Source organism: Physeter macrocephalus, unplaced genomic scaffold, assembly GCF_002837175.3.
Source record: "Physeter macrocephalus isolate SW-GA unplaced genomic scaffold, ASM283717v5 random_101, whole genome shotgun sequence".
NCBI lineage: Eukaryota > Metazoa > Chordata > Mammalia > Artiodactyla > Physeteridae > Physeter > Physeter macrocephalus.
Genome location: NW_021145374.1, coordinates 41,737 through 63,935, shown reverse-complemented (window position 1 = coordinate 63,935; position 22,199 = coordinate 41,737). Strand labels below are relative to the sequence as shown.

At 60.6% G+C, this 22,199-nt stretch overlaps 1 protein-coding gene across 4 annotated transcripts; it reads left to right on the top strand.

Annotated features, from left to right (window-relative positions):
• Positions 1-14: 14 nt before the first annotated feature.
• On the top strand, positions 15-20,378 carry PPP1R12C (protein phosphatase 1 regulatory subunit 12C). Of its 4 annotated transcripts, none has more exons than XM_028483906.2 (22): positions 15-154; positions 4,515-4,645; positions 4,721-4,839; positions 10,383-10,542; positions 13,933-14,077; positions 14,167-14,241; positions 15,552-15,628; positions 15,709-15,836; positions 15,955-16,028; positions 16,297-16,455; positions 16,532-16,599; positions 17,211-17,345; positions 17,532-17,622; positions 17,890-17,973; positions 18,052-18,112; positions 18,270-18,352; positions 18,451-18,500; positions 18,582-18,675; positions 18,893-18,997; positions 19,330-19,380; positions 19,573-19,623; positions 19,718-20,378. In XM_028483906.2, the coding sequence occupies exons 1-22, from the start codon at positions 41-43 to the stop codon at positions 19,802-19,804; spliced, it is 2,142 nt and encodes a 713-aa protein (XP_028339707.1). In that variant the 5' UTR covers positions 15-40; the 3' UTR covers positions 19,805-20,378. The 4 variants fall into 4 exon arrangements, with proteins under 4 accessions (XP_028339707.1, XP_007103322.3, XP_007103323.2 ...); XM_007103260.4 differs by having other exon boundaries at positions 18,267-18,352; XM_007103261.4 differs by having other exon boundaries at positions 17,262-17,345; positions 18,267-18,352; positions 19,718-20,377.
• The last annotated feature ends 1,821 nt before the right edge of the window (positions 20,379-22,199 follow it).

Sequence of the window (22,199 nt, the reverse complement as noted above, 5' to 3'; positions counted from 1 at the left end):
GGCGGCCGGCGCGGGCGGCGATCTGGACGAGGCGCGCCTGATGCTGCGCGCGGCCGACCCCGACCCGGGCGCCGAGCTCGACCCTGCTGCCCCGCCGCCCGCCCGCGCAGTGCTGGACTCCACCAACGCCGACGGCATCAGCGCTCTGCACCAGGTCAGCGCCCCCGCCCGGGCCCGTCCCGGGGACCTGAATCGCCCTGGGTCTGCGCCACCTCGAGCACCCTCCCTCCCCTGTCCGGAGTCACTGTTGCTAGTCCTGGTCTGCGCCGTCGCTGCTGCTCCGGTCCCTGCCATCCTGTGCTGGCCCTCTTTTCCGCCCACCCACCTCGAGCTCCCTTCTTCCGATCCTGAGACACTTGAACTGACCCTGGTCTTTGCCACCCTGCGCCGCCCTCTCCCTGGACCCGAGCCATTGCTGACGGCCTCAGTCCAGTCCCTCCTAGTCTTGTCACTTCGCGCTGCTCTTTCCCGACCTTGAGCTCTCTTTACTGGTCTCGCCTGTGCCACCTCCACCGGTTCCACCTCTACTTTGTCATCGAATGCTGGACCTCTTTCCAGAGTCTGTGACACTTACAGCTCTACCGGTGCCCACAGTTTCCCCCTTCCAGGCAGGTATCACTTTCCTGGTGCAGCATCCTCCTCTTTCTTGGGCCTGTGCTGCTTCCCCCCTTGGTCTCTGGTTTGGGCCACCTCTTTGGCTGGGCCCAGGGCCTTCCATGCCACTTCGTTCATCCCTGGTCTGTGCCATCCGTTGCTGTCTAAGGATGCTCTTTCCTGAGCCCCTGCCTTCAAGGCTCTGTATTCTTTTTCTGGCCGTGGCACGCAGCACGTGGGATCTCAGTTCCCTGACCAGGAATCAAACCCATGCCCCCTGCAGTGGAAGCGCGGAGTCCTAACCACTGGACCCCCAGGCAATTCCAGCTCTGTATTCTTGAAGGGGATGCTCCCCGGGTCTGGGTCACCTCATGTTGTCTCCCTGCCCCCCTTCACCCTCACGGCCTCTTCATTCTCCTTCTGCGGGCTGTGCCACCTCTTGTCTCCCACTGTAGGCCTTCTCTCAGGGATGTTTCTTCTCCTCCAGGCACCTCCTCTCTGCCTCTCCTCTTGCCTTGGCCAGACCTGCATCATCACCCTTTTTTTCTGGGCACACTCAAAGCACCCACCTCTTCCTGGCTTCGGGACACCTCTCTGTCCTTTGGCCACCTTGCCTTCTCTGCCTGGATCCCCTCCTGTGGATTTGGGCAGATTCTTTCTCTCGCAGCATGCGCCACTTCTCCCAGCCCCCCCGTCATATCACCTTCCCAAGGGGTCGAGCACCCTGTTGCTCCTCTCTGTCCACCCTGAGGCCCCCGTGCCGTTCCAAAACACTCTGATTGCTGTCTCCAGGGTTCCTCTGAACTAGGGCCCCCCAAATGTCCCACGACCAGAGTTCTCTCTAGTTCTGCGTGCTTTTATCGCTCCCCACCCCCCTCCAGTGGGCCCACCAGGCGCAAGCCCCAGAGGAGCTCTCTCCCCTCCCTCTGTCCCTCAGGCTGTCTGCCTCCTCGTCTGCTCGAAGTAGTCCAGTCCCCAGCCCTCTGCTGTGCCGGAACCGCTAGGGTTTGGTTACTTCGGGGCCGGAGAGGACCCTGGGAAGGCGACCTTGGCCGGGGGCAGGGGAGTGGGTTGGAGGCGGGAAGAGGCCCACTTCTCAGGTTCCCGGGAAGAGGAGCAGCTCAGCAAAGCAGAATCGTCCTGAGTTCTGATCTCAGCTCCTCAACTTTGTGATCTCGAGTTAGTGTCTTCTCTCTCTGTGCCTCAGGTTTCTTATCTGTTAACGGGGCCAGTAGTCAGCCCCTCCCTGGCAGGGCCCTGGCAAAGGAGGAAAAACACTCTTCAGGAAGCGGCCGTGGGCATCCAGTTGGGGAGTTGCAGCCCTTGGTCCAAGTGCTACCCCTCCCCCCTTTCCCCTTCCCTACCTCCTGGCCTGTGCCCTGCAGAGGCCCTAGTGCTCTCTGGGACATTTTCCTCCATCTAGAGGAGGGTCTCAGAGCTTGGCACGCCCAGGAAAGGGGCCTCAGGTTTCACTGTCCCCCTTCCTCTGCCATCGTCCCTGCCCCTGGCTCCCCTCGACCTTCCCGAAGGGGTTCTTGGCCCTGCGTTGCAGGCCAAGCCCCATTCCCCACCCTCTCCCTTGGCCCAGACCCTGCAGAAGACCACCCCGGCCCGGCCTGTTAGGTGGGACCCCTCTCCCACTAAGGTCACACAGCCAGCAAGCAGGGGTGCTGGGGTTTGGGTCAGGTCTGGGTGTCTGGTGACCACCTCGTGCTGGTTTGCCCAAGACTGGCCTGGTTTTAGCACTGCAAGTCCCAGGTCCCAGGAAACCCCCAGACAGGCAAACCGGAACAGTTGCTCACATTATCTGGGTGAGTCCTGCGGCTGTGGTTTCTGTGCTGCATGGAGCAGGTCCCCAGGCGTCAGCTGCCTGCTCTGGTCGTGTCCCTAGGAGTTCTCTCAGCCCCAACCTCAGGCTGGTTTGTCAACTGCTAGACGAGGCTGGTGTAGTCTACCCCCTCCCTGAAATTACCTTGTAATTAGTGGCCAGGGGTCTGGGGTCTGGGGTCTGGAATAGGAAAGACTGTGAGCCAGGATTCTTCGTTCTAAACAGGGAGGGGTGGGGGAGTCTGGACCCCCGAGTCTGAGGGGGGAGGGGCCGGGGGCCCGGACCCCCGGGTCTGAGGGAGGAGGGGCTAGGGGAGTCTGGACCCCCGAGTCTGAGGGGGGAGGGGCTGGGGCCCCGGACTCCTGGGTCTGAGGGAGGAGGGGCTGGGGGCCTGGACCCCCGGGTCTGAGGGAGGAGGGGCCGGGGGCCCGGACCCCCGGGTCTGAGGGGGGAGGGGCCGGGGGCCCGGACCCCCGGGTCTGAGGGAGGAGGGGCTAGGGGAGTCTGGACCCCCGAGTCTGAGGGGGGAGGGGCTGGGGCCCCGGACTCCTGGGTCTGAGGGAGGAGGGGCTGGGGGCCTGGACCCCCGGGTCTGAGGGAGGAGGGGCCGGGGGCCTGGACCCCTGAGTCTGAGGGGGGAGGGGCTGGGGGCCCGGACCCCCGGGTCTGAGGGGGGAGGGGCTGGGGCCCCGGACTCCTGGGCCTGAGGGGGGAGGGGCCGGGGGCCTGGACCCCCGAGTCTGAGGGAGGAGGGGCTGGGGGCCCGGACTCCTGGGTCTGAGGTGGGAGGGGCCGGGGGCCTAGATTCTTGGATCCCTGGTGCCCAGGCCTCAGGCATCTTTCACATGGATGCCTGTGCCCGGCCAGGTCCTTGAAAGGGAAAGGCCCATCTCCCTCCTTGCCCCCCTCCCCCATCACCACGGCAACCAAGTGGAAATAAACGGAGCCCAGAGTTCATCCCGTTCCCAGGGCACGTGTGGCCCCCCTTTCACAGCCTGAGTTTCCATGACTTCATGCTCTTGGCCCTTGTAGCTTCCTCCCCCTTCTCCAGATGGACGGTTTGGGAGAGGTGAGGGAGCTGGAGGTTAATCTACCCTGAGGACCTGGGAGTCCAGGTCCACTCCTATCCCTCAGCCCTTGCTCAGGCCCCGGTGCCGCCCGGTGTTCACACGCGCCCGGGGCTAAATCCCTTCTCTGGCCCCCACTTGGTGTGCCAACTTGGGCAAGAGTGCTTGTCTCCTGGAGCTTCCTCCATCCGACAGGACCCTGACAGCCGTAGCATTGGGGAAGATGCCCGTGGAAGCCCCTTGGTGCAGCGCCCTGTGCCTAGGAGGCCCTCGGGCCCCAGGTCCTGGGCACACGCTAACTCAGTCATGTCTCCCAGTGGAGGCGGCCTGCCTGGGACCGTCACTCTGTCCCAGGTTTCCAGGGACCTGGTGACTTTACCAGCCCTGCACAGCCTTGGGCCCCAGGGGTCCAGCAGTCTCCCCTCCAGGTACAAGGCAGGGCCATGGTCAGTTCTTGTAGAGTATCTGTTGGATCTGAGGGAGGGGCCGGGGGCCTGGACCCCTGGGTCTGAGGGGGGAGAGGCCGGGGGCCGGGACCCTGGGTCTGAGTGGGGAGGCGCCGGGGGCCCGGACCCCTGGGTCTGAGGGGGGAGGCGCCGGGGGCCCGGACCCCTGGGTCTGAGGGGGGAGGGGCCGGGCCTCCTCCCTTTGGTTCATCACTGGAAGCCCCATCCTTCGGTGGTGACTGTGGGGTGCGTCTTATCTAACAAGCACCGTTCAGGATTCCTACGCCTGGATGTGAAGCCCCCCTCTCTTCTCTGTCCAGTTCCTCCTCTCATGGTCTCCAGTAATCCCCAGATGCCTGGCTGACCTAACCACTGGGAAGCCGGGGGGTTTTAAATAGCTGGGTGGCTGGAGGGGCCTCCGGGGACAGGGTTGGTGCTTTGCAGGGCCATCTGGGTCTTCTCCTTGATTGTCAGGGCCGCTTGGCCCTGTATCTGCCTAGCGGTCCCTGCCAGGGGTCCTGCCTGCAAGGCATGCAGGGTCTGGACCAGGTGAGGGTGACACCCTGTCCCGCCCCCCAGGCCTGCATCGACGAGAACCTGGACGTGGTGCGCTTCCTGGTGGAGCAGGGTGCCACGGTGAACCAGGCGGATAACGAGGGCTGGACACCCCTGCACGTGGCCGCCTCCTGTGGTTACCTGGACATCGCCAGGTGAGGCGGGGAGGGTGGGCGGGGCCTGATGAGGACGGGCCGGACCCGTCCGCTCTGACCTCGCCCTGCCCCCAGGTACCTACTGAGCCACGGGGCCAACATCGCGGCGGTGAACAGTGATGGGGACCTGCCCCTGGACCTGGCCGAGTCTGACGCCGTGGAGGGGCTACTGAAGGTGGAGATTGCCCGCCGAGGTGGGCCTGGGGGGCTGCTGCGGGGCGGGCCCTCCGTTTCCGAGGACCCTGACTCTCTGGGCCTCAGTGTCCCTGCATGGGAAGCGGGCTGTGAGCACCTGCCCCCAGGGTTACCTAGAGTAATTGGAGGAAGCGCTTGGCACAGAATGAGAGCTCAAACCACTGTGGGCCTGCAGTGTCACTTTATCCGCGAGGGACTGAGGAAAGTGAGGTAGAGGCTTGGCTGGGGGTCCGCTACGTGATCGCAGGTGATCTCAGGGATTTTGCTGGGGTGCGGGTAGGGGAAGGCACAGGCTTCTGGGGGACTGGTCTCTCCCGTGCTCAGGATCACTGAGCCCCGGTGTCCTTAATAAGGGGCTCAGGACCCCTCAAAGCTCTGTGTCTGGCCATGCTCGTTTTTCTAGGGGGAGTGTGTATTACTTCTAGCAGGTTCTCACCTTCCCCCCGCCCCGCTAAAAATAGCCGTCTGGGGCCAGTTGGTGTGCAGTGTGCGCGGGGAAGGCTGTCGCCTGGCTGAGCTGGGGGCGGAGGACACGGGGCAGGTCAGGTGGGGGACGGCCAGCAGCTTCACCGCTTCACCCGGTCTCCCGCCGGAGCCCTGGGTCGCAGCCCAGCTGCGGAGGTGACTGTCTCATCCGCAGAGTGAGGGTGGCGGCAGCAGTGCCTCGCGGGCGGTCAGGGCTCGGTGGTGGGAAGGTGTGAGCGCAGAGCCGGTGGGCCTGGCGGGTCTGGAGGGCTGCGCAGGAGGTGGAGGCAGGCTGGTGAAAAGTAGATGCCGGGGCGTCCGAGGTGACGCCCAGACTGCCGGCCCGGCTCTGGGTGGGAGGGACAAGGGCCCGCCCTTGGGCAGCTGCGTGTCGGTGGCCGTGAGAGCCACGCAGGGTATGGAGGTGCTGGTGGGCGGCTGAGGTCCAGGAGCCCTGCTTTGGTTCAGGTGGAGGGGAGTGGGAAGCAAAGGAAAGACAGAACCGGGGTTTTCTCCCTGGGGAGAAAACCGGGGTTTTCTCCACCTTTTTATCTCGAAAAAGCAGTCCGATGAGTGCCCACACGACCTTCACTGAGATTTACCCGGGCTTTTCAGCAGCTTCATGGAGATACAGTTCACAGTGTGTACAGTTCACCCTTCGGAAGTGTACGATCTGGTGTTTGTTTGTTTGTTTGTTTTTAGTGTATTCACACTAAATGTTGTGCATCCATCACCACATCGATTTGATTTGATTTTTAAAATTTTTATTATTTTTTAAAATTTTATTTTATTTATTTAATTTTGGCTGCGCAGGCTTCAGCAGTTGTGGCACGCGGGCTCGGTGGTTGTGGCTTACGGGCTCTAGAGCACAGGCTCAGTGGTTGTGGTGCACGGGCTTAGTTGCTCTGAGGCATGTGGGATCTTCCTGGACCAGGGTCCGAACCCGTGTCCGCTGCATCGGCAGGCGGATTCTTAACCACTGCACCACCAGGGAAGCCCCCACATCGATTTTAGATGATTTTGATCACCCCAAGAGAAACCCCACACCCCTGAGCTGTCATCCCCAGCCCGGCATCCCCCCATTGGCTTTGTGTCTCTAGATTTGCCTATTCTGGACGTTTTGTATAAGTGGAATCGTAAAGTATGGACTCAGGGGTTTTTAACTTTTTGGCGTGATGGCCCGTGCTCCCTCCCTCTCCCCTGGGAGTGGGCCTCCCTGGGTCCCTCCCTGCACCTGGTTCTCGTGTCACGTCCAGCTCCCTCCCCTGGATCAGCCTTCGCCCTTCTCGCCCTCCCTTGTTTCACACACAGGTCCCTCAGCTTGGACCTGGCTGTTTCTTCAGTTCTGCAGTTTTGGCAGGAACTTGTCAGCGAGTCCCTCCGGGAGACAGGCTCTGTCTCTCTGCCCCGTTACTGGTGATGTTAACCCTGAACCTCGTTCGGGGGGCCTGCCCAGCTGACTCGACTGTGGAGCCATCTTCCTCCTTTGTAGTTAAAAAGTAGTCTGAGATGGGGATGGACACATAATACACTAATGTGTATAAAATAGGTAACTAATAAGAACCTGCTGTATAAAAAATAAATTAAAAAAAAAAGTAGTGTGCAGGGCAATGCTTGGAGGCCACCAGGGGTGGGTGACCTCTCGGACATCCTGTGTGTTTCTGCAGGAAGTGCCCAGAGCTCACATCACCTTCTCACAGCAGCCCACGTTCCCCTTCTGCGGGGCGAAGGTTGGGGGACGTCGGCTCGTAGGGCCGACCAGGCACAAAGGCCTGTGGCCCTACTGGGAAGACCCTCTGCTGCACTGCTGGGGGTGGGAGGCACCTGCCAACACCACTGCAGCCACCGCCTCCGGAGTCGGGTGGCTCCTGCCCCGCGGCTCCGCGATGCGCGCCTCCACACGGAAGCCTCGGCGGAGTGTGGTCGGCAGAGTCTCTGTATTTTACCACGGTTTTAGAAAGAAGACAATTTATGGGCTTAGGTGACCGAGGTCTGGGACGTGTGTGGACTTAGGGCACGGTTTGATCGAGGTGCACAAAGTCGAAAGCATCCCTCCGTCCCTGCTGAGCTCTGTGTTGACTTCATTCCGAGACGGGTTCTCTCCGTGAGCTATTGATTCTTAGCATGGCTCCTAGCAGCGCAGGCTGGTGCCCCAGCGGAGCTAGAGCTGGACTCCTCCGTAGTCCCATCCAGTCCTCCGCCTGACGCTCTTAGGGCCACCTCGGTCACAGGCTTGCCCCTGAGCCAGCCACGGTGGCAAGGGCGATGGGCCGGCCTGGTGAAGCGGCCGCCCGTGGAGCCGGGCTGTGGGCTCAGCCGCGTCGGAACCGCGTCGGCTGGAAGCAGGGGTCAGGAAAAGGCGGAAGTCTTCACGGAGGCGGGAGACTGGATGCCTGCAGGTCCCAGCAACAGCTCCACCGCAGATGCTGTTCCCGCAGCCCGGGCCGCGGGGACACAGTCCACGCGCAGGGCTCTCCGGCCGCTTGCTCAGAAGGGCCGTGGTCGGACCCACAGGGACTTGGAACTGGGCAGGGAGGACACGTGAAGCGTTTCTGAAGCATCTGAAGCGATCACTTGGAATCCCAACATCAGGACGGTGGACGTGGGGCAGTTACTCTCAGAGACGGGCAGCTTTGACGGTCAGTTCCAGTGATGGCGAGGCAGAGCGCTCTTCTCTCTGGCCGGCAGGAGTGCGGGCGGTCCCAGCCCCTGTGGGAGCCAGCTGGCCGGCATGGGTTACAGCTGGAGGCCCACGCTCCCAGTGTTCCGGCCGTCCCGCTCCTAGGCCACCCGGCAGAGCGCTCCAGACTCGAGGCTTCGGTGTTGAGAGGATCTGGCCGACACCGAAGGGCGAGGGATCCAAGCAGTGGTCGGCAAACGTTTTAGGCAGTACATTTTTTTTTTTTTTAGCCACACTGCATGGCGTGCAGAGCTTCCCCGACCAGGGATCGAACCCATGCCCCCTGCAGTGGGCGCTCAGAGTCTAACCACTGGACCACTGGGGAAGTCCGTAGGCAGGAAATAGTTTAGGCTTCGCGGGACATGCTGTCAGGTTGCAACCGCTCTACCCTGCTGCTGTGGTGGGGAAACCAGCCAGGGAGGATGTGTAAATGAGTGGGTGTGGCTGTGTTCCAATAAAACTTTACTGACAAACACAGGCGGCTGTCCAGAAGAGGCAAGTCCGCAGTGACAGGAAGTGGATTGGTGGTTGCCAGGGGCTGGGGAGGGACTGCGTAATGGGGTACGAGGTTTCCATTTGGGGTGATGAGAAAGTTGAGGTACAGATAGGGTCAGTGGTTGCACGTTGTGAATGTCCTAAAAGCCACTGAGTAGCACGCTTTAAAATAGTGAAACTGGTAAATTTTATGTTAACCAAACAGGTGGCCTGCACATGCAGGCCGTAGTTTGCCAACCCCCATCGAGACCTCTGTTAATAAACATGGGCAAATCTCGGCAAAGAGCAAAATTGCAGAAGGATGCGTTTGAACCCGCAGGATACTAACTGGTTGCTGAATAAAAGGTTGGCAGACTCTGCCCTTCCCTGCACGCAGCAAGGCGCCTGCGTCTATAATAGGACTGAATGTAGGTGATTCCCTTTAAGGAGGTCGGGCGGCGGGGGGGGGGGGTGTCCCTGAGTCCCCGGCACTCTCCTGGCCTCCACCCCAGCCTGGGCCTGCGGGATGGGCCCTAGCCAGCCAGACATTCCTGGAATAGCTGCCTCTGGGAGTCCCCACCAGCCAGGGGACCCTAAGGTAATGCATTGGAGTTTAGTCCGAGTGCCCAGGTGCCACCGGCTGGCGCCAGTGCGCAGCTGGACCCGGACAGATTGGTCCCGGCGGGGACTGCGTTTCTGGGATCCTCCGGGTAGCCCCGGGGCAGCATTTACAACCTTGCGGTAAGGGTGTAACCAGGTTCACGTTCATGAAAGCAGATTTGTGATGGTGGTTACCTCTGGGGCCGCGGGGAGGGGCACCCTGTCATTGCCTCTGTCGCCTTGTGCTGCCGTAAGCCAAGCGGCCGTACGCCGCATCTTCGCCGGTGCTGTCCAGTGGAAAGCCAGAGTCAGCCACAAGCATAATTGAGAATTTCCAAGTAGGTGCGTGGAAAAACAAAAACAGGTGAAGTTAATTATAGTAATATGTTTTACTTAATCTAGTACGTCCAAGACTTTATCATTTCAATATGTAATCGATATGAAAAACTACGTGTGAGCTGCCGCACACTCTTTTTTTCTGTGCTTCGAAATCCAGTGTATTTTACATTTACGAGGCGTCTCAGTGGGGAGTAGCCACAGTTCAGGGGCTCCGTAGCTGCGCGTTGCTGACGGCTGTTGAGCAGGACAGCTCAACTCTGTGCAGCGCTTGGGCGAATGAGAAATTTCACAATCGAAAACGTAACAGCCAGTAATACACTTCCCAGGAGAAAGAGTACACATTCCCTAGAAGAGACTGTTTTTGACTCCCGTCTCTATAGTTCATACTGTGCAAAGTACAGATTCTTAGTGACAGTCAAAAGGTAATATTCCAGCCTCAACAAGGCTGCCTGTTTTGATCCACAGTCAACTTATGTTTAAAGTCATAACTTGCCTTTTGCATCCATAAATGCAGTACAGTTTTCCATGAGACCAATTGACTACAGTGAAATTGGCGAGTGAGGAAGCATGCTTGCCTCGCACAGATTGTGCAGGTGACAGCAGGAAACAGCAGCTGCTGGGAAGGTGCCGTTGCCCCAAGGTACGGGCACTGTGTAGTGGCTTTTTGCCTGGTTTATCCTACTCATGAGTGATAACGGTGACAAAACACACAAAGATGCTGGGCTAAGGACTGTATCTGTAGTGATAGGAAGTGTAAGATGTAAGATTCCTGCGCCCTCCATCCTCCCCGCCCCCAGCAGTGACTCAGAGACCCTTAGTGGAACCCAGGGCTTCACAGAGCATGGTTGGGAAGTAACAGAGCTAGCTCAGGTCCTCTGAGCCCCTGAGGAGCACTCATAGCAGAGGGGCCAGGCCAGGTGCCACTCTGTGCTTCCTGGGTCTCGGGGTGGGAGTCCCACCTATCCCCCCTTCTCGTCCTCCCAGGTGTGGATGTGGAAGCAGCCAAACGGGCCGAGGAGGAGTTGCTGCTTCACGACACAAGGTGCTGGCTGAACGGGGGCGCCATGCCAGAGGCCCGGCACCCCCGCACGGGGGCCTCTGCCCTGCACGTGGCCGCTGCCAAGGGCTACATCGAAGTGATGAGGTGAGCTGGGCCGGTGTAGACCCTCCCTCTTCCCCTGCCCCTTGCGCTGAGCCAGCCTGTTCCTTCTCACTGTCTTACACCTTCTTGTGGCTTTTGTCCATTCCCTCCCTCTTCTAATTTATGTACCTAAGGCCATGCATTTCCCTCTAAATACAGCCTTAGCTGCATCCATAAGTCTTGATGTGCAGGCTTCTCCCTGTCCTTCAGTTTAAAACGTTTTCCAACCTGTAGTCTTCCTTGACCCAGGGATCATTTGGAAGTACGTCGTTAATTTCCAAATACATGGGATTTTCTAGTCGCAGTTGAATTACATGCAGGCCTAATTTTATTGTGCTTCGCCAATAGTGTTTTTGTTTTTGTTTTTACAAATTGAAGATTTGTGGCAACCCTACGTTGTCAGATGAAGGTGAACGTTTTTTAGCAATGAAGTGTTTTTTGTTTGTTTGTTTGTTTTTTGCGGTACGCGGGCCTCTCACTGTTGTGGCCTCTCCCGTTGCGGAGCACAGGCTCCGGACGCGCAGGCGCAGCGGCCACGGCTCACGGGCCCAGCCGCTCCGCGGCACGTGGGATCCTCCCGGACCGGGGCACGAACCTGCGTCCCCTACATCGGCAGGCTGACTCTCAACCGCTGCGCCACCAGGGAAGCCCGGGTGCATCTGTATTTTAAATTGTTGCAGTGTGTACTCTCTGCTTCTCATCCTCACCTTGGTCTTGTCCATTTCTGAGTGCCTCACCCCTTCCTGTCAGTAGTTGGTTCTACTTCTTATCATCAAACTCCCCTGTTCTCTCTTTATTTTTTCCCTCTCTCTCATGTGATGTTATACTTTATATTTAGTATATAAGTGGAGTCCAGATGAATCTCTCCATCTCTGCTCACCTCTGTGTTAATGAACTTTTAGAAAGGTCTTCCAGGGGAATTCCCTGGTGGCCTAGTGGTTAGGATGCTGGGCTTTCGTTGCCGTGGCCCAGGTTCAGTACCTGGTCGGGAAACTGAGATTCCGAAAGCTGCATGGTGCGGCTAGGGGAAAAAAAAAAAGGAAGCTTTTCAGTGAGGAACTTAAGATGACGCCTAACAGCTCCACGCTCATGTCCTGGCTGCTTCCCCTAATTCAGGGGTAGAGTGCCTCGTCCTCCGTAGTTCCAGCAAAAGTCCTGGGTCTGATACTCACTGGGCTACCTTGCACACCTGCTCATCCCAGGGCTGATCCCTGTGGCAAGGAGGGTGGGACACTGTGAATGGTCAGACCCGGTGATGTGCCCAGCCCTGGAAGCTGTGCCCTCTGCTACCCATGGCTTCCACCCCTGAGTCTCAGGTGGCTGCTTCAGCTCCTGCCATTGAATCTGTGTCCCAGCCAGCAGGAAAAAGCAGGGGGCAAAAGGAGCAAATGTCCATTTCTTTTAAAAGAACAGTCCAGAAGCGGCGTACATACTGAATACTGACATCCCATTTGCCAGACCCTTCTCAGCTGGCCACTCCTAGCTGTGAGGGAGACTGGGAGATTCTACTTCAGCAGGCGACCCACTGAAAACTGGGTGCCATTTTTTTTTTTTTAGAAGGGTCTTCCCAGGGCAGGGGGCCTCATCTTCATTCAGGGCTCTGCAGTGGCTCCCCACCTATTTATTTATTTATGTGGCTGCACCGGGTCTTAGTTGCAGCACACGGGATCTAGTCCCCTGACCAGGGATTGAACCCGGGCCCCCTGCATTGGGAGCACAGAGTCTTAACCACTGGACCACCGGGGAAGTCCCTGGGTGCCATGATTGAAGGTGGAAGGAGAGTGGATATTCATGGGCAGCCTCATTCTCTGCCACAGACCTGAAACGCTTTGGCCTTAGAGATACTCACTGACTATAATTTCATTTCTGCCCCTTAGTGTGGGTTTATAACCAGATCTATGGACTTCATTTTTGGAAGAATGTAGCTGACATTCTCCTCGTTAAAGATGAGTGGCAGAGTAAAGGTATACATTTGTTTGATGCTATTCACTCAACACTTACTGAGCGCCTGCTGTATGCCAGGCCATCCTTTAGGTACTGGGGATATAGCAGCAAACGAGACAGATCTGGGCCCATGTGCAGTTCGCAGCCTTGTCGAGCAGACAGACAGACAAGTGACTGAGGAAGCCGGTCATATCCCAGGGCCCTGAGTGCTCAGAGAGGGGTCCGCAGCCTCCACCGCGGGGACGTGGGGCTGGCTAACCCTGGGGGCCTGTCCTGTTCATGGGGGTGGGCCGCTGAGCACCGGCCCTGACCTCCACCCACTGGATGCCAGGAGTCACACCCACCGCAGTCACGGCAGCCAGGCACATCTCTGGGCGTCGCCCAGTGTCCCTTGGGGGTCAGCGTCGTCCCCAGCTGAGAACCACTGGTCTAGAGGGATATAAACAGGGCAGTGGGGGAGAGCGAGCGTGGTGAGGAGGTCGTGACTGCCGAGAGGGTGGTCACGCCCTGGCCGCGTGAGAGGCACTGATGCCTCGAGAACATTCACTGGGCAGAGAGAACAGCGGAGCCCAAGGTGGGCGCGTGCTTGAGGGAGGAGCGGGATGCCCGCGCGGCTGGAGCAGGTTGAGCTGGGGGGCCCCACAGAGGAGCTTTTGTTTAAAACGGTTCTTTACAAGGTACCTCATCTCTCCGCCTTTCCCACCTTGCTTTAGCTCTTTCTCACTGGCACAGAACCCAAGTGCGGTTCTCTAAAAGCAGGCGTGTCTACCCTAAGCTGAGTTTGCAGAATTGCCCTGGACCAGATCGTGTGGTCTAAGGTGGTGATTATCTCCCGGGAAAGAATCGTCTAAGCCGGGGGTTCTGTCTCGGCACTGGTGGCATTTGGACCAGATCGTTCCTGGCTGTGGACCCATCCTCTGCGCTGTGGGCTGTTTAGCAGCATCCCTGGCGCTGACCCACTGATGCTTCTGGCACCCACCCCTACGTAGTGGCATCCAGAAACATCTCCAGACACGGCCAGACGTCCCCAGGCGGCAGTGTGGTCCTGGTTGAGAACCGCTGTCTGAGCTGCTCTGAGCCAGAGGGTTCCTGGAACAGTGCTGCCCCCAGGCCGCCCCTTCTGGGGTCTCATCCTTTCTCTAGGCTTGGGTGCTGGGGAACCCCTGCCCTCGCCTCCCCTGGAGCTGTCTCACAACCAGGGGTGACGCTCAAAAGAGTTGAGCACGGCAGGTACAAGAAGCAGGGTTCCGGAGGCCAGCTGCTAGGCCAGGGGAGGAGTCAAAGCGGTGGGGAGGGGGCGCCTTGGGACCATGGCGCTTTACGCCCTGGCCCGGGACTGTTCTCGGTACCGTCCCAGCTGGTACTGCCACCACAGCACAGCTGGCCGACCTTAGCTCTTGGTCCCGAGCCCCAGTCCCGGTCCTTGACCTGAGCCTCCCTGGCCCCCAGGCTGCTCCTTCAGGCCGGCTACGACCCAGAGCTGCGGGACGGGGATGGCTGGACGCCCCTGCACGCCGCAGCCCACTGGGGCGTGGAGGACGCCTGCCGCCTGCTGGCGGAGCACGGCGGGGGCATGGACTCGCTGACGCACGCGGTGAGGGCCGGGTCCGGGTCCGGGGACTGGTGGGGGGTGGAAGGGCCCCTCCGTCTCCTCCTCACCTGCCTTTTCCCCTCCCCACCCAGGGGCAGCGTCCCTGTGATCTAGCGGATGAGGAGGTGCTGAGCCTGCTGGAGGAGCTGGCCCGGAAGCAGGAGGACGTGAGTGTCTGTCTGCAGCCAGGAGGGAGGGCCTCCACGTCCCTGGGGACCTGCTATTCCCTGGCCAGTGACCGGGTCCCAGTGGGGAGCCAGGACGAGGGGCACAGCTGGGCACTGGGGGGAGGCGGGGCCTGGGGCCCCGGGGGACCTTGGGATGCAGATGGGAGTCATCTATCCAGGCTTGGGCTGGGCCTTGTCACCCCTGGGACGCCCCCCCCACCAGCACTGGGCCAGGCCTTGTCGCTGGAAAAACGCAGAGTGAAGGGGTGAACGGTGTGGACTCGGGGTCTGCATCCCAGCTCTGCCATGGATTTGCTGTGTGAGCTCAGGCCAGTCACTTAACCTCTCTGGGCCTCAGTTACCTCATCCGTAAAATGGGGATAGTACGGCGCACTTCATGAGTTACACGTGCTGTTACGTGGAGTATGTGTTATGCTATGAGTGGTATGTATGTTACCAAGCAAAAGCATTCAGAACTCTGCCTGGCACACAGTAAGCACTCTTAGGCAGCAAGAAACATCTCCTGCGGCCTTCTGGGGGCCAGGCCCTCTACCTGGAGCTTCTGGTGAGTGGCAGGTAGACAGGGCCAGAGCCCCGTGTTTAAAGCTTGGCTGTGGCAACATTGAGGGAGGCGGTCCTGTTTCCGGCTCGGCGGACTTGGGCAGCTTCCGGGGGACCAGGGCTCGCACACTGTTGAGGGAACAGTACGTGCAAAGGCTCAGGGGTGGGGAGTCGTATGGTACCCGGAATTTGGAGGGGGCAGACCCTGAAGGGCCCTGAACGCCAGGGAGGAGCAGTGTGACGGTGAGAGGGCTCTGGGGGGGCGTTTAGTGGGTGAAGCAGGGTCTCTGAGAGGTGGGGGCACAGACGAGGCCTGGGGGTGTCTGGGAAGGGAGACCTGCAGCACAAGGGGTTTGCTAGGAGGGGCCGGGGAACTGCTGTGCAGGCTCCGAGGTGTGAAGACACAGGAGTCTGGGAACTGCGCCCTGAGATGCCATCTGGGGGCTGGGCCTGACGGCGAGCCTTAAGGGAGGAGGCCGGGCCTGGCAGCCCGTGTGCGGGTGTGCTGAGGGCTCGGGGAGAAGTTTGGGCAGGTCGCCCCTGAGAGGTAGAGGCCAGGAAGCTTGGGGGCCCCTGAGTACTGGATGACTCACCTGAGACCCAGGGCGCCATGTCTAGGAAAACTCAGCAAGTGCACAAATCGTTCCCCCATTCCCCCCGTGCCACCTCCACCCCGGCACAGTTGTGTGTGCGACCCAGGAGGGTCTGCGTGCTCTGCCCCTCCCCAGTGGCCCCCTTCCCCCTTTCAGCTTCGGAATCAAAAGGAAGAAGCCTCCCAGAGCAGGGGCCAGGAGCCCCAGGGGCCCTCCAGCAGCAAACACCGAAGGTAGGGGAGAGGTGCCTGGAGGGTAGGTGGGCTGGAGGCTCCCCAGGGCTTGGACCCCAACGCCCTTCCCTTCCCACCAGGAGCTCTGTATGTCGTCTGAGCAGCCGTGAGAAGATCTCCCTCCAGGACCTGTCCAAGGAGCGCCGGCCTGGTGGGGCAGGGGGGCCCCCAATCCGGGACGAGGATGAGGGAGAAGAAGCCCCTTCAGGTGAGGGGCTGGGGGTCTGGGGTCCTGAATCTGGAGAGGAGGGGTCTGAGGGAGGAAGGGCTGGTGCTCAGAGACAGCTGGCTGATTCTTGTGACCTCTCCCGCTTCCTACACTGTAGAGCCACCCCCTGCAGAATCCAGAACCCTCAACGGGGTCTCCTCCCCGCCACCTTCTAGCCCTAGGAGCCCCATGGTGAGTCTGGGTTCCCGGAGGCCGTGCTGGCCTGGGAGGTTGGGGTGGGGGGGGCGTAGCCGTAAAGCCTGTGAACCTCTTGTCAGGGCAGGTGGGGGTGAAGACTACAGTTCCCAGAATCCTCTGGGACAACTGACTGCCTTTTCCTGACTGTGCCTGTCCTCCCCACCCCCCAGTTATAGTTTGTGATGGTCGTTTTGGGGGTAACACTTGAAGTTCTTGAGAAGTAGGACCCTCTCCCTGTAACTGAGACCCTTCCCTTCTCCAGACCCCCGACGAGGCCCCCTTCTCCACGCGCTTTGGCCTCCAGAAGACAGGGAGCTCTGGGGCCCTAGGTCCTGCGGAGAGGCGGGGCGCCGAGGGTGCCTCGGGGGCTGGGCTGCAGCGCTCCGCCTCCTCCTCCCGGCTGGAAGGGACCTCCACTCAGGTGAGCAGGCTGAGGGGCAGGGGACCAGACCCTGCCTAGTCAAGGAGAATAGCCCCCTCCTCTCCTCTCCCCGCAGGCCAGGGAGCCCCGTCTTGCCAGAATTACCCCCACCCCCTCCTGGAAGGTGCCAGAGTCCTCTGCCCCGTGAGTCTGACATCCCGGGTCCCGCCGGGAGTGGGGCAGGTCTGGGCCCCTGTCTTGTCAGCCTTTGCTCTCTGGGGTCTGGTCCCTGCCTCCCACTCTTGGCCTCAGTTTCCCTTTTGGTGCATCAAGTAAAAGCTCACAGTAAAACTCCAAGGCCACTGTGATCCGGCCTCCGGCGGCCCCCACCCCCCTTCCACCCCTCCGCCCTCCTTTCTGACGCGGGCTCGCTCCTGCCCAGACCCTTCACTGTGGCTCCCCACTCACCCCCACAGGGCTTCCTTCCTCCCTCTCTCGGGTTTGTTTGAATGTCAGCTTCTCAGGGAGGCCCACCAGCCCCACTGCACTCGCTGCCCCAGCATCCGGACACGCAACCTCCCGTCTGCCGTCCTTGCTCTGTCTTTTTTTCTCCAGAGTACTTTATCCTCCTGACGTATCATGTGGTGTCCTGATCTTTCTGTGGTCATCCTTTCTTTTGCTTGCATCTTTTCTGCTCAGATTTGACTCATGGGGCAGAGATTACTTGTTTCTTTTTCTTTTGCCCCTTGTATGTCTGGTGCCTGCCGCGTAACGCGAGCTTGAGTGATATTTGCTGATTGAATGAATTCACACAGGTCTGAGACCTCCAGGCCTCCTCCCTTGGATAACTCCACCCCTCCCTCCAGGATTGCGGAGCCTGACTCCCCAGTGAAGCCAAATGTCCCCGTAGCTTCTGCAGCGCCCCCCGCGGACTCCCGGGACCGCCGGAGGTGAGGTGAAGAGGCCTGGGGGCAGGAAGCAGCTGTCTCCCCAGCTGGGAGACAACTGCATTAGCCAGGAATCCCAGGGTTGGCGTTGAGGTCCTCTGGCCGAACTTGACTCCCCCTGAGAGTGTCAACCACGGCACGGGACAGGGTCCGAAGGAACTCTCTCTGAGGTCGGGGCCCTTCACTCAGGTCCTACCAGATGCCTGTGCGGGATGAGGAGTCTGAATCTCAGCGGAAAGCTCGCTCTCGCCTCATGCGCCAGTCTCGGAGGTCCACACAGGTGTGGGCTGGGGGCCCGGACCCCTGGGTCTGAGGGAGGAGGGGCCGGGGGCCCGGACCCCTGGGTCTGAGGGAGGAGGGGCCGGGGGCCCGGACCCCTGGGTCTGAGGGAGGAGGGGCTGGGGGCCCGGATCCTGGGTCTGAGGGAGGAGGGGCCAGGGGCCTGGACCCCTAAGTCTGAGGGAGGAGGGCCTGGGGGCCCGGACTCTGTCCTGAAGGGGCTGGGCCTTGAGTCCTGGACCCCCTGACTGCCCCTTCTCCGTGCCAGGGTGTGACTCTGACAGACCTTAAAGAAGCAGAGAAGGCTGCAGGAAAGTCCCCAGAGCCAGAGAAGTCGTGCCTGCAAAGCCTGGTGAGAGGGTTCAGGTGCCCGGGCAGGGGGTGGTACAAGATGCCCTCGTCCTCTGACCTCCGTACCCCTCTCCCGCAGGACCCTTCCCAGCGACCCCGAGTCCCTGGGGTCGAGAACTCTGATGGCCCTGCCCAGAGAGGTGAGGTCTGGTCTCTGGGAGGTGGTCGTCCTGGGCCCACCGGCTCCCTCCTGCTACAGTCGTACTGTTTTCCTGGGGGTTGGGCCCAGAGACCCTGACCCTGCAGAGGGGACCCGTCCACAGATCACTGGGCTGACTCCTGCCCCTCCCCCAGCAGAGGCGCCCGACGGCCAAGGGCAAGGACCACAGGCCTCCAAGGAGCACCGCAGAGTCCGCGGGGAGCGGCGGGGACCTGCGGAGGTGCGGGGTGGGGCCCAGGCGGGGCGAGCTGGGGCTGCGGGCCGGCCTTGGAGGTGGGCTGGGGGCGGGGCCAAGCTAACCCCCGCCTCCACCCACAGGGGGAGGAGGCGGAGCCGGCGCGTGCAGACCGCAGCCCAGGATCCTCCAGGTACAGGGTGGGCAGGAGGGGTTTGGGCTGTGTGTGGGGCCGCGGGCGCGCCCCGTGACGCCCTCCTTGCTCTCACCCCAGCACTCCCGAGGGCGGCCCCTCTTCCCGCAGGCAGCGGGACCTCAACCCAGAACCAGAGCCAGAGTCAGAAGAGCCTGATGGAGGCTTCAGGAAGGTTCGCGATCCCACCCCACGATCGTGCCATTAACCCGCACTTGCTGGCTTTTATACACCTGCCCTCCTGCCCCCTACTTAGTGGCTCTGCCTGACCGATCCGGGCATCCTGCTCTTTTCCGGCCCCACCTGAGCCACAGTCACCCCCCTTCCCCGCAAACATGCGGCATCTCAGCCGGCAAGCCTGACCCCCGTGTCCCTCCTCCTGGGGCCGCCAGCTGTATGCAGAGCTGCGCAGTGAGAACGAACGACTTCGCGAGGCCCTGACCGAGACCACACTGCAGCTGGCGCAGCTCAAGGTGGAGCTGGAGCGTGCCACGCAGGTGAGGACGCCGCGGCCCTGGGGGTGGTGGGCGTTGGCCGGCGTGTCCCTGGGAGGTAGGGCCAGAGCGTCGAGGGGGGGGCCCGAGTGGCGGGGGTACTAGGACCCTTGGGAGGAGGAGCGTGGGCAGTGAGGGGCGAACGAGGGGCAGGGCTAAGATCTCGGAGGCGGAGCCTGGCCCAAGAGGGGCTGGGCTTGTGGTCCTGAGCAGTGGTTGGGGAGGCCTGGGCCTGCCAGGAGTCTGCCTTTCCCCCTCTCACTGCTGGTTTCCCCCTTCTGGCCATTGCGGGTTGGAGGCTTCTCTGACCCCTGCTCTTCTTGTGTCCTCACCAGAGACAGGAGCGATTTGCAGAGAGGCCCGCCCTTCTGGAGCTGGAGAGATTCGTGAGTAGGGGTGGCTGGAGTGGGGCCAGCTGTGTGCCCAGCCTTACAAGCTCGGGCGGGTCTGGATGAAGAGGGCCACACTGACCTTCTAACTGGCCCCTCTGCCCAACCGCCACCTCTCTCAGCCATACTTGACCTCCGGCCCTCCCCGACCCCCAGTCCCTCGTCCTCACCTTCCCCTGTCTATTCCAGGAGCGCAGGGCCCTGGAGCGGAAGGCAGCGGAGCTGGAGGAGGAGCTGAAGGTGCGTGTTACTGGGGAGCTGAGGGCAGAGGGCGAGGGCGGGCAGGGGGTGCAGCCTGCCCGGGGCCACCTGGCTGACGCGTCCCACCTCGCAGGCCCTGTCCGACCTCCGGGCTGACAACCAGCGACTCAAGGATGAGAACGCAGCCCTGATTCGCGTCATCAGCAAACTCTCCAAGTGACTCTGGAAGAGGCCCTTCCCCCGCACCCATATTTATACAGCTGCTTCTGCCACATGCACCCCTTCCTTTGCGTGAACACGAGTGACAGGGCTCCCGGGGAGTCTCTGAGAAGCCATAACCTCCCTTCGGGACCTCCAGACTGGGAGGGGAGTACAGAGTCCCCAGGAGCCAAGGGGGGCCATCCGAGGCCAGGATGGAGGCGGAGGCCGAGCCAGGTAGGGGGACGTCGCTGAGGGGGGACTGGGGCTGGAGGCGGGACCAGGAAGGAACCGAGGACCAAGAAGCGCCAGGACCAGAGTGGCCGCCGAGAGGTCCCCCCTCACGTGTGATGCCACCCTCATCACCCCTCCCACTCCTGAACAGGGATCCGAGAATGTGCCAATAGCCCCTCCGGCCTCGGCCAGGTGGGCCTGTATATAGGGTCCGTGTGCAATAGGGAGGGCTGTCTTCTATTTTTTGCTGCCCCCTCGTGGCCCACTGTCTGGGGCAGGGGGAGAAGGTATTTTCGAGATAAAGCACAGGCACCACAAATAAAAGTCGTGAAGTTGCCACTCAGTGGCTGCGTCCTTGGCTGGAGGTGGGGCACTGCTTCCCGCTTCCGTGCTGGGGCTGTGCCTACGCGTCTCGGGGTGGGACGGGGCTTCCGGAAGAGCGGCCAGTTGGAGCAGAGGTCCCAATCCAGGGCCCACGTGGTCACAAGTTGGCTTGGTACAGAGCAGCACGGGTCAGCCGGGCAAGGGGTAGGGGCTGTGAATGTTGGGTTGGGAGCTTGGGTCTGGCCATCGCTGCTTTCGAAACAAATTTGAGTCAGTTGCCAACATTTAAAACTTGGGGTAGTTCACATATAAAAGTCCGGGGTTTTGACTTTTTTGAGTAAACAGGACTCTGACAGTGCGAGCTGTTCAGTCCTGCACGGCAGCGGCTGGCTGGAGCCAAGTAGGAGCTATCCTCCAAGTTGGGGCATTCATTCATTCACTCGCCCATTCATGGTCCTGTTCTACTTGCCTGGCCCTGTCCTGCGTGTTGGTGGTACAGTAGTGCATGAGACAGGTAAGATCCGATACATTTTAGGAGGAGAGGCATGAGGCACCCAGTGACAAATGTGTTGCCAGCGGTAGTGCTGCAGGGAGAAAGCGGAGGGGGCGGCAGGGCTTAGGTCGGCTGGTGTGCGCGTGTGCAGGAGTGCGTGCCTGGCGGAACACTCTGATTGGCCCAGAGGGGGCGTGGCAGACCACGGGGGTCCGGGATTGGTCCAAAACTGGGGCCAGTCTGATTGCAACACCGAATGTCAGGCTGTGACATTTTGTACAGGGTGGTCAGAATAGGCCTTACTGGAAAGCTGGCACTGGCAGATACTTGAAGGCGTCTGGGAACGAGCCATGTGGGTATTTGAGGAAAGAGTCTTCTGGATGAGAACAGCGTGGGCAAAGGGATAAAAATGTGCCTGAAATGTAGGAAAGTCGCAGGGCATGAGGTTGGAGAAGTAAGGGCTGGCCTTGTGGGAGTGTGGCCCTGGTAAGGACTTTTTTGGGGGGCCGTGCTGCGTGGCTTGTGGGATCTAAGCTTCCCGACCAGGGATTGAATTTGTGCCCCCTGCAGTGGAACCGCAGAGTCCTGACCACTGGACCTCCAGGGAAGTCCCGGGGGAAAACTTGTTTTCGGGAACTGCTTGCCTCCGTGGTTCTTTGGTTAGAAACAGGGGCTGGGGCACCAGGCAAGAGGCTGAAAGACGATCAGACACCTGCTAGGGCTGAGAGTATTCCGGGTGAAACGAACAGCATGAACTGAGGCGTGGAGACAGGAAGAGGGGAGCTGAGCACTGTGCTCAAGAAGCTTGTAAGCTTGGCCGGCGACAGGCCCTCAGCTGCCGAGCCGGAGCTTGGATTTTATCTGGTGGGACATGGGGAGCCCGGGGAGGTGCGTGAGCAGGGGAGAGGGTGGGGTTGAGGTGGGAAGGAATCTTGAAGAGATGATGTGTCTGGTTCCAGAAGGAAGCCGAGGCGTGAGGGCGGCAAACAGGGGCCGAGGATCAGCTCCTGCCTGCCTAGGGCTGTGCCTCTGGTCCCTTCCCATCTGATTCTGGAGGGCGCCATCTGGTGGCTCGGATAGAAGCTGAGCTCCGGGGGAGAGGCCGGCAGGAATTGGTTGGGGTGGGGAGGGGAGCTTGTCACGGGGCATTCTGGGGAAGCAGAAGCGTCCACGCTGAACCAGGTTGGGATCCAGAGAAAACCAGTCCCAAACCAGCCCCAAACCCAGATGACGGGAAAAAGTTGCTGGCTGGCCAGAGGGAAAAGGAGCTGTTGCTGAGGAGGTAGGAAGCTTCCTGTTAGGCTGTCGTCTCACAGGATGAAGAGTGGCCAGGAAGCCTGTGACACATTCAGGAGGCAGCCACTTC

Excerpts from the sequence above, each read along its gene's own strand:
- PPP1R12C (XM_007103260.4), top strand. The coding sequence starts at position 41 with ATGCTGCGCGCGGCCGACCCCGACCCGGGCGCCGAGCTCGACCCTGCT. Across the intron at positions 4,840-10,382 it reads GGTGGAGATTGCCCGCCGAG|GTGTGGATGTGGAAGCAGCC; the intron begins GTGGGCCTGGGG and ends TCGTCCTCCCAG. Across the intron at positions 19,381-19,572 it reads TTCTGGAGCTGGAGAGATTC|GAGCGCAGGGCCCTGGAGCG; the intron begins GTGAGTAGGGGT and ends TGTCTATTCCAG.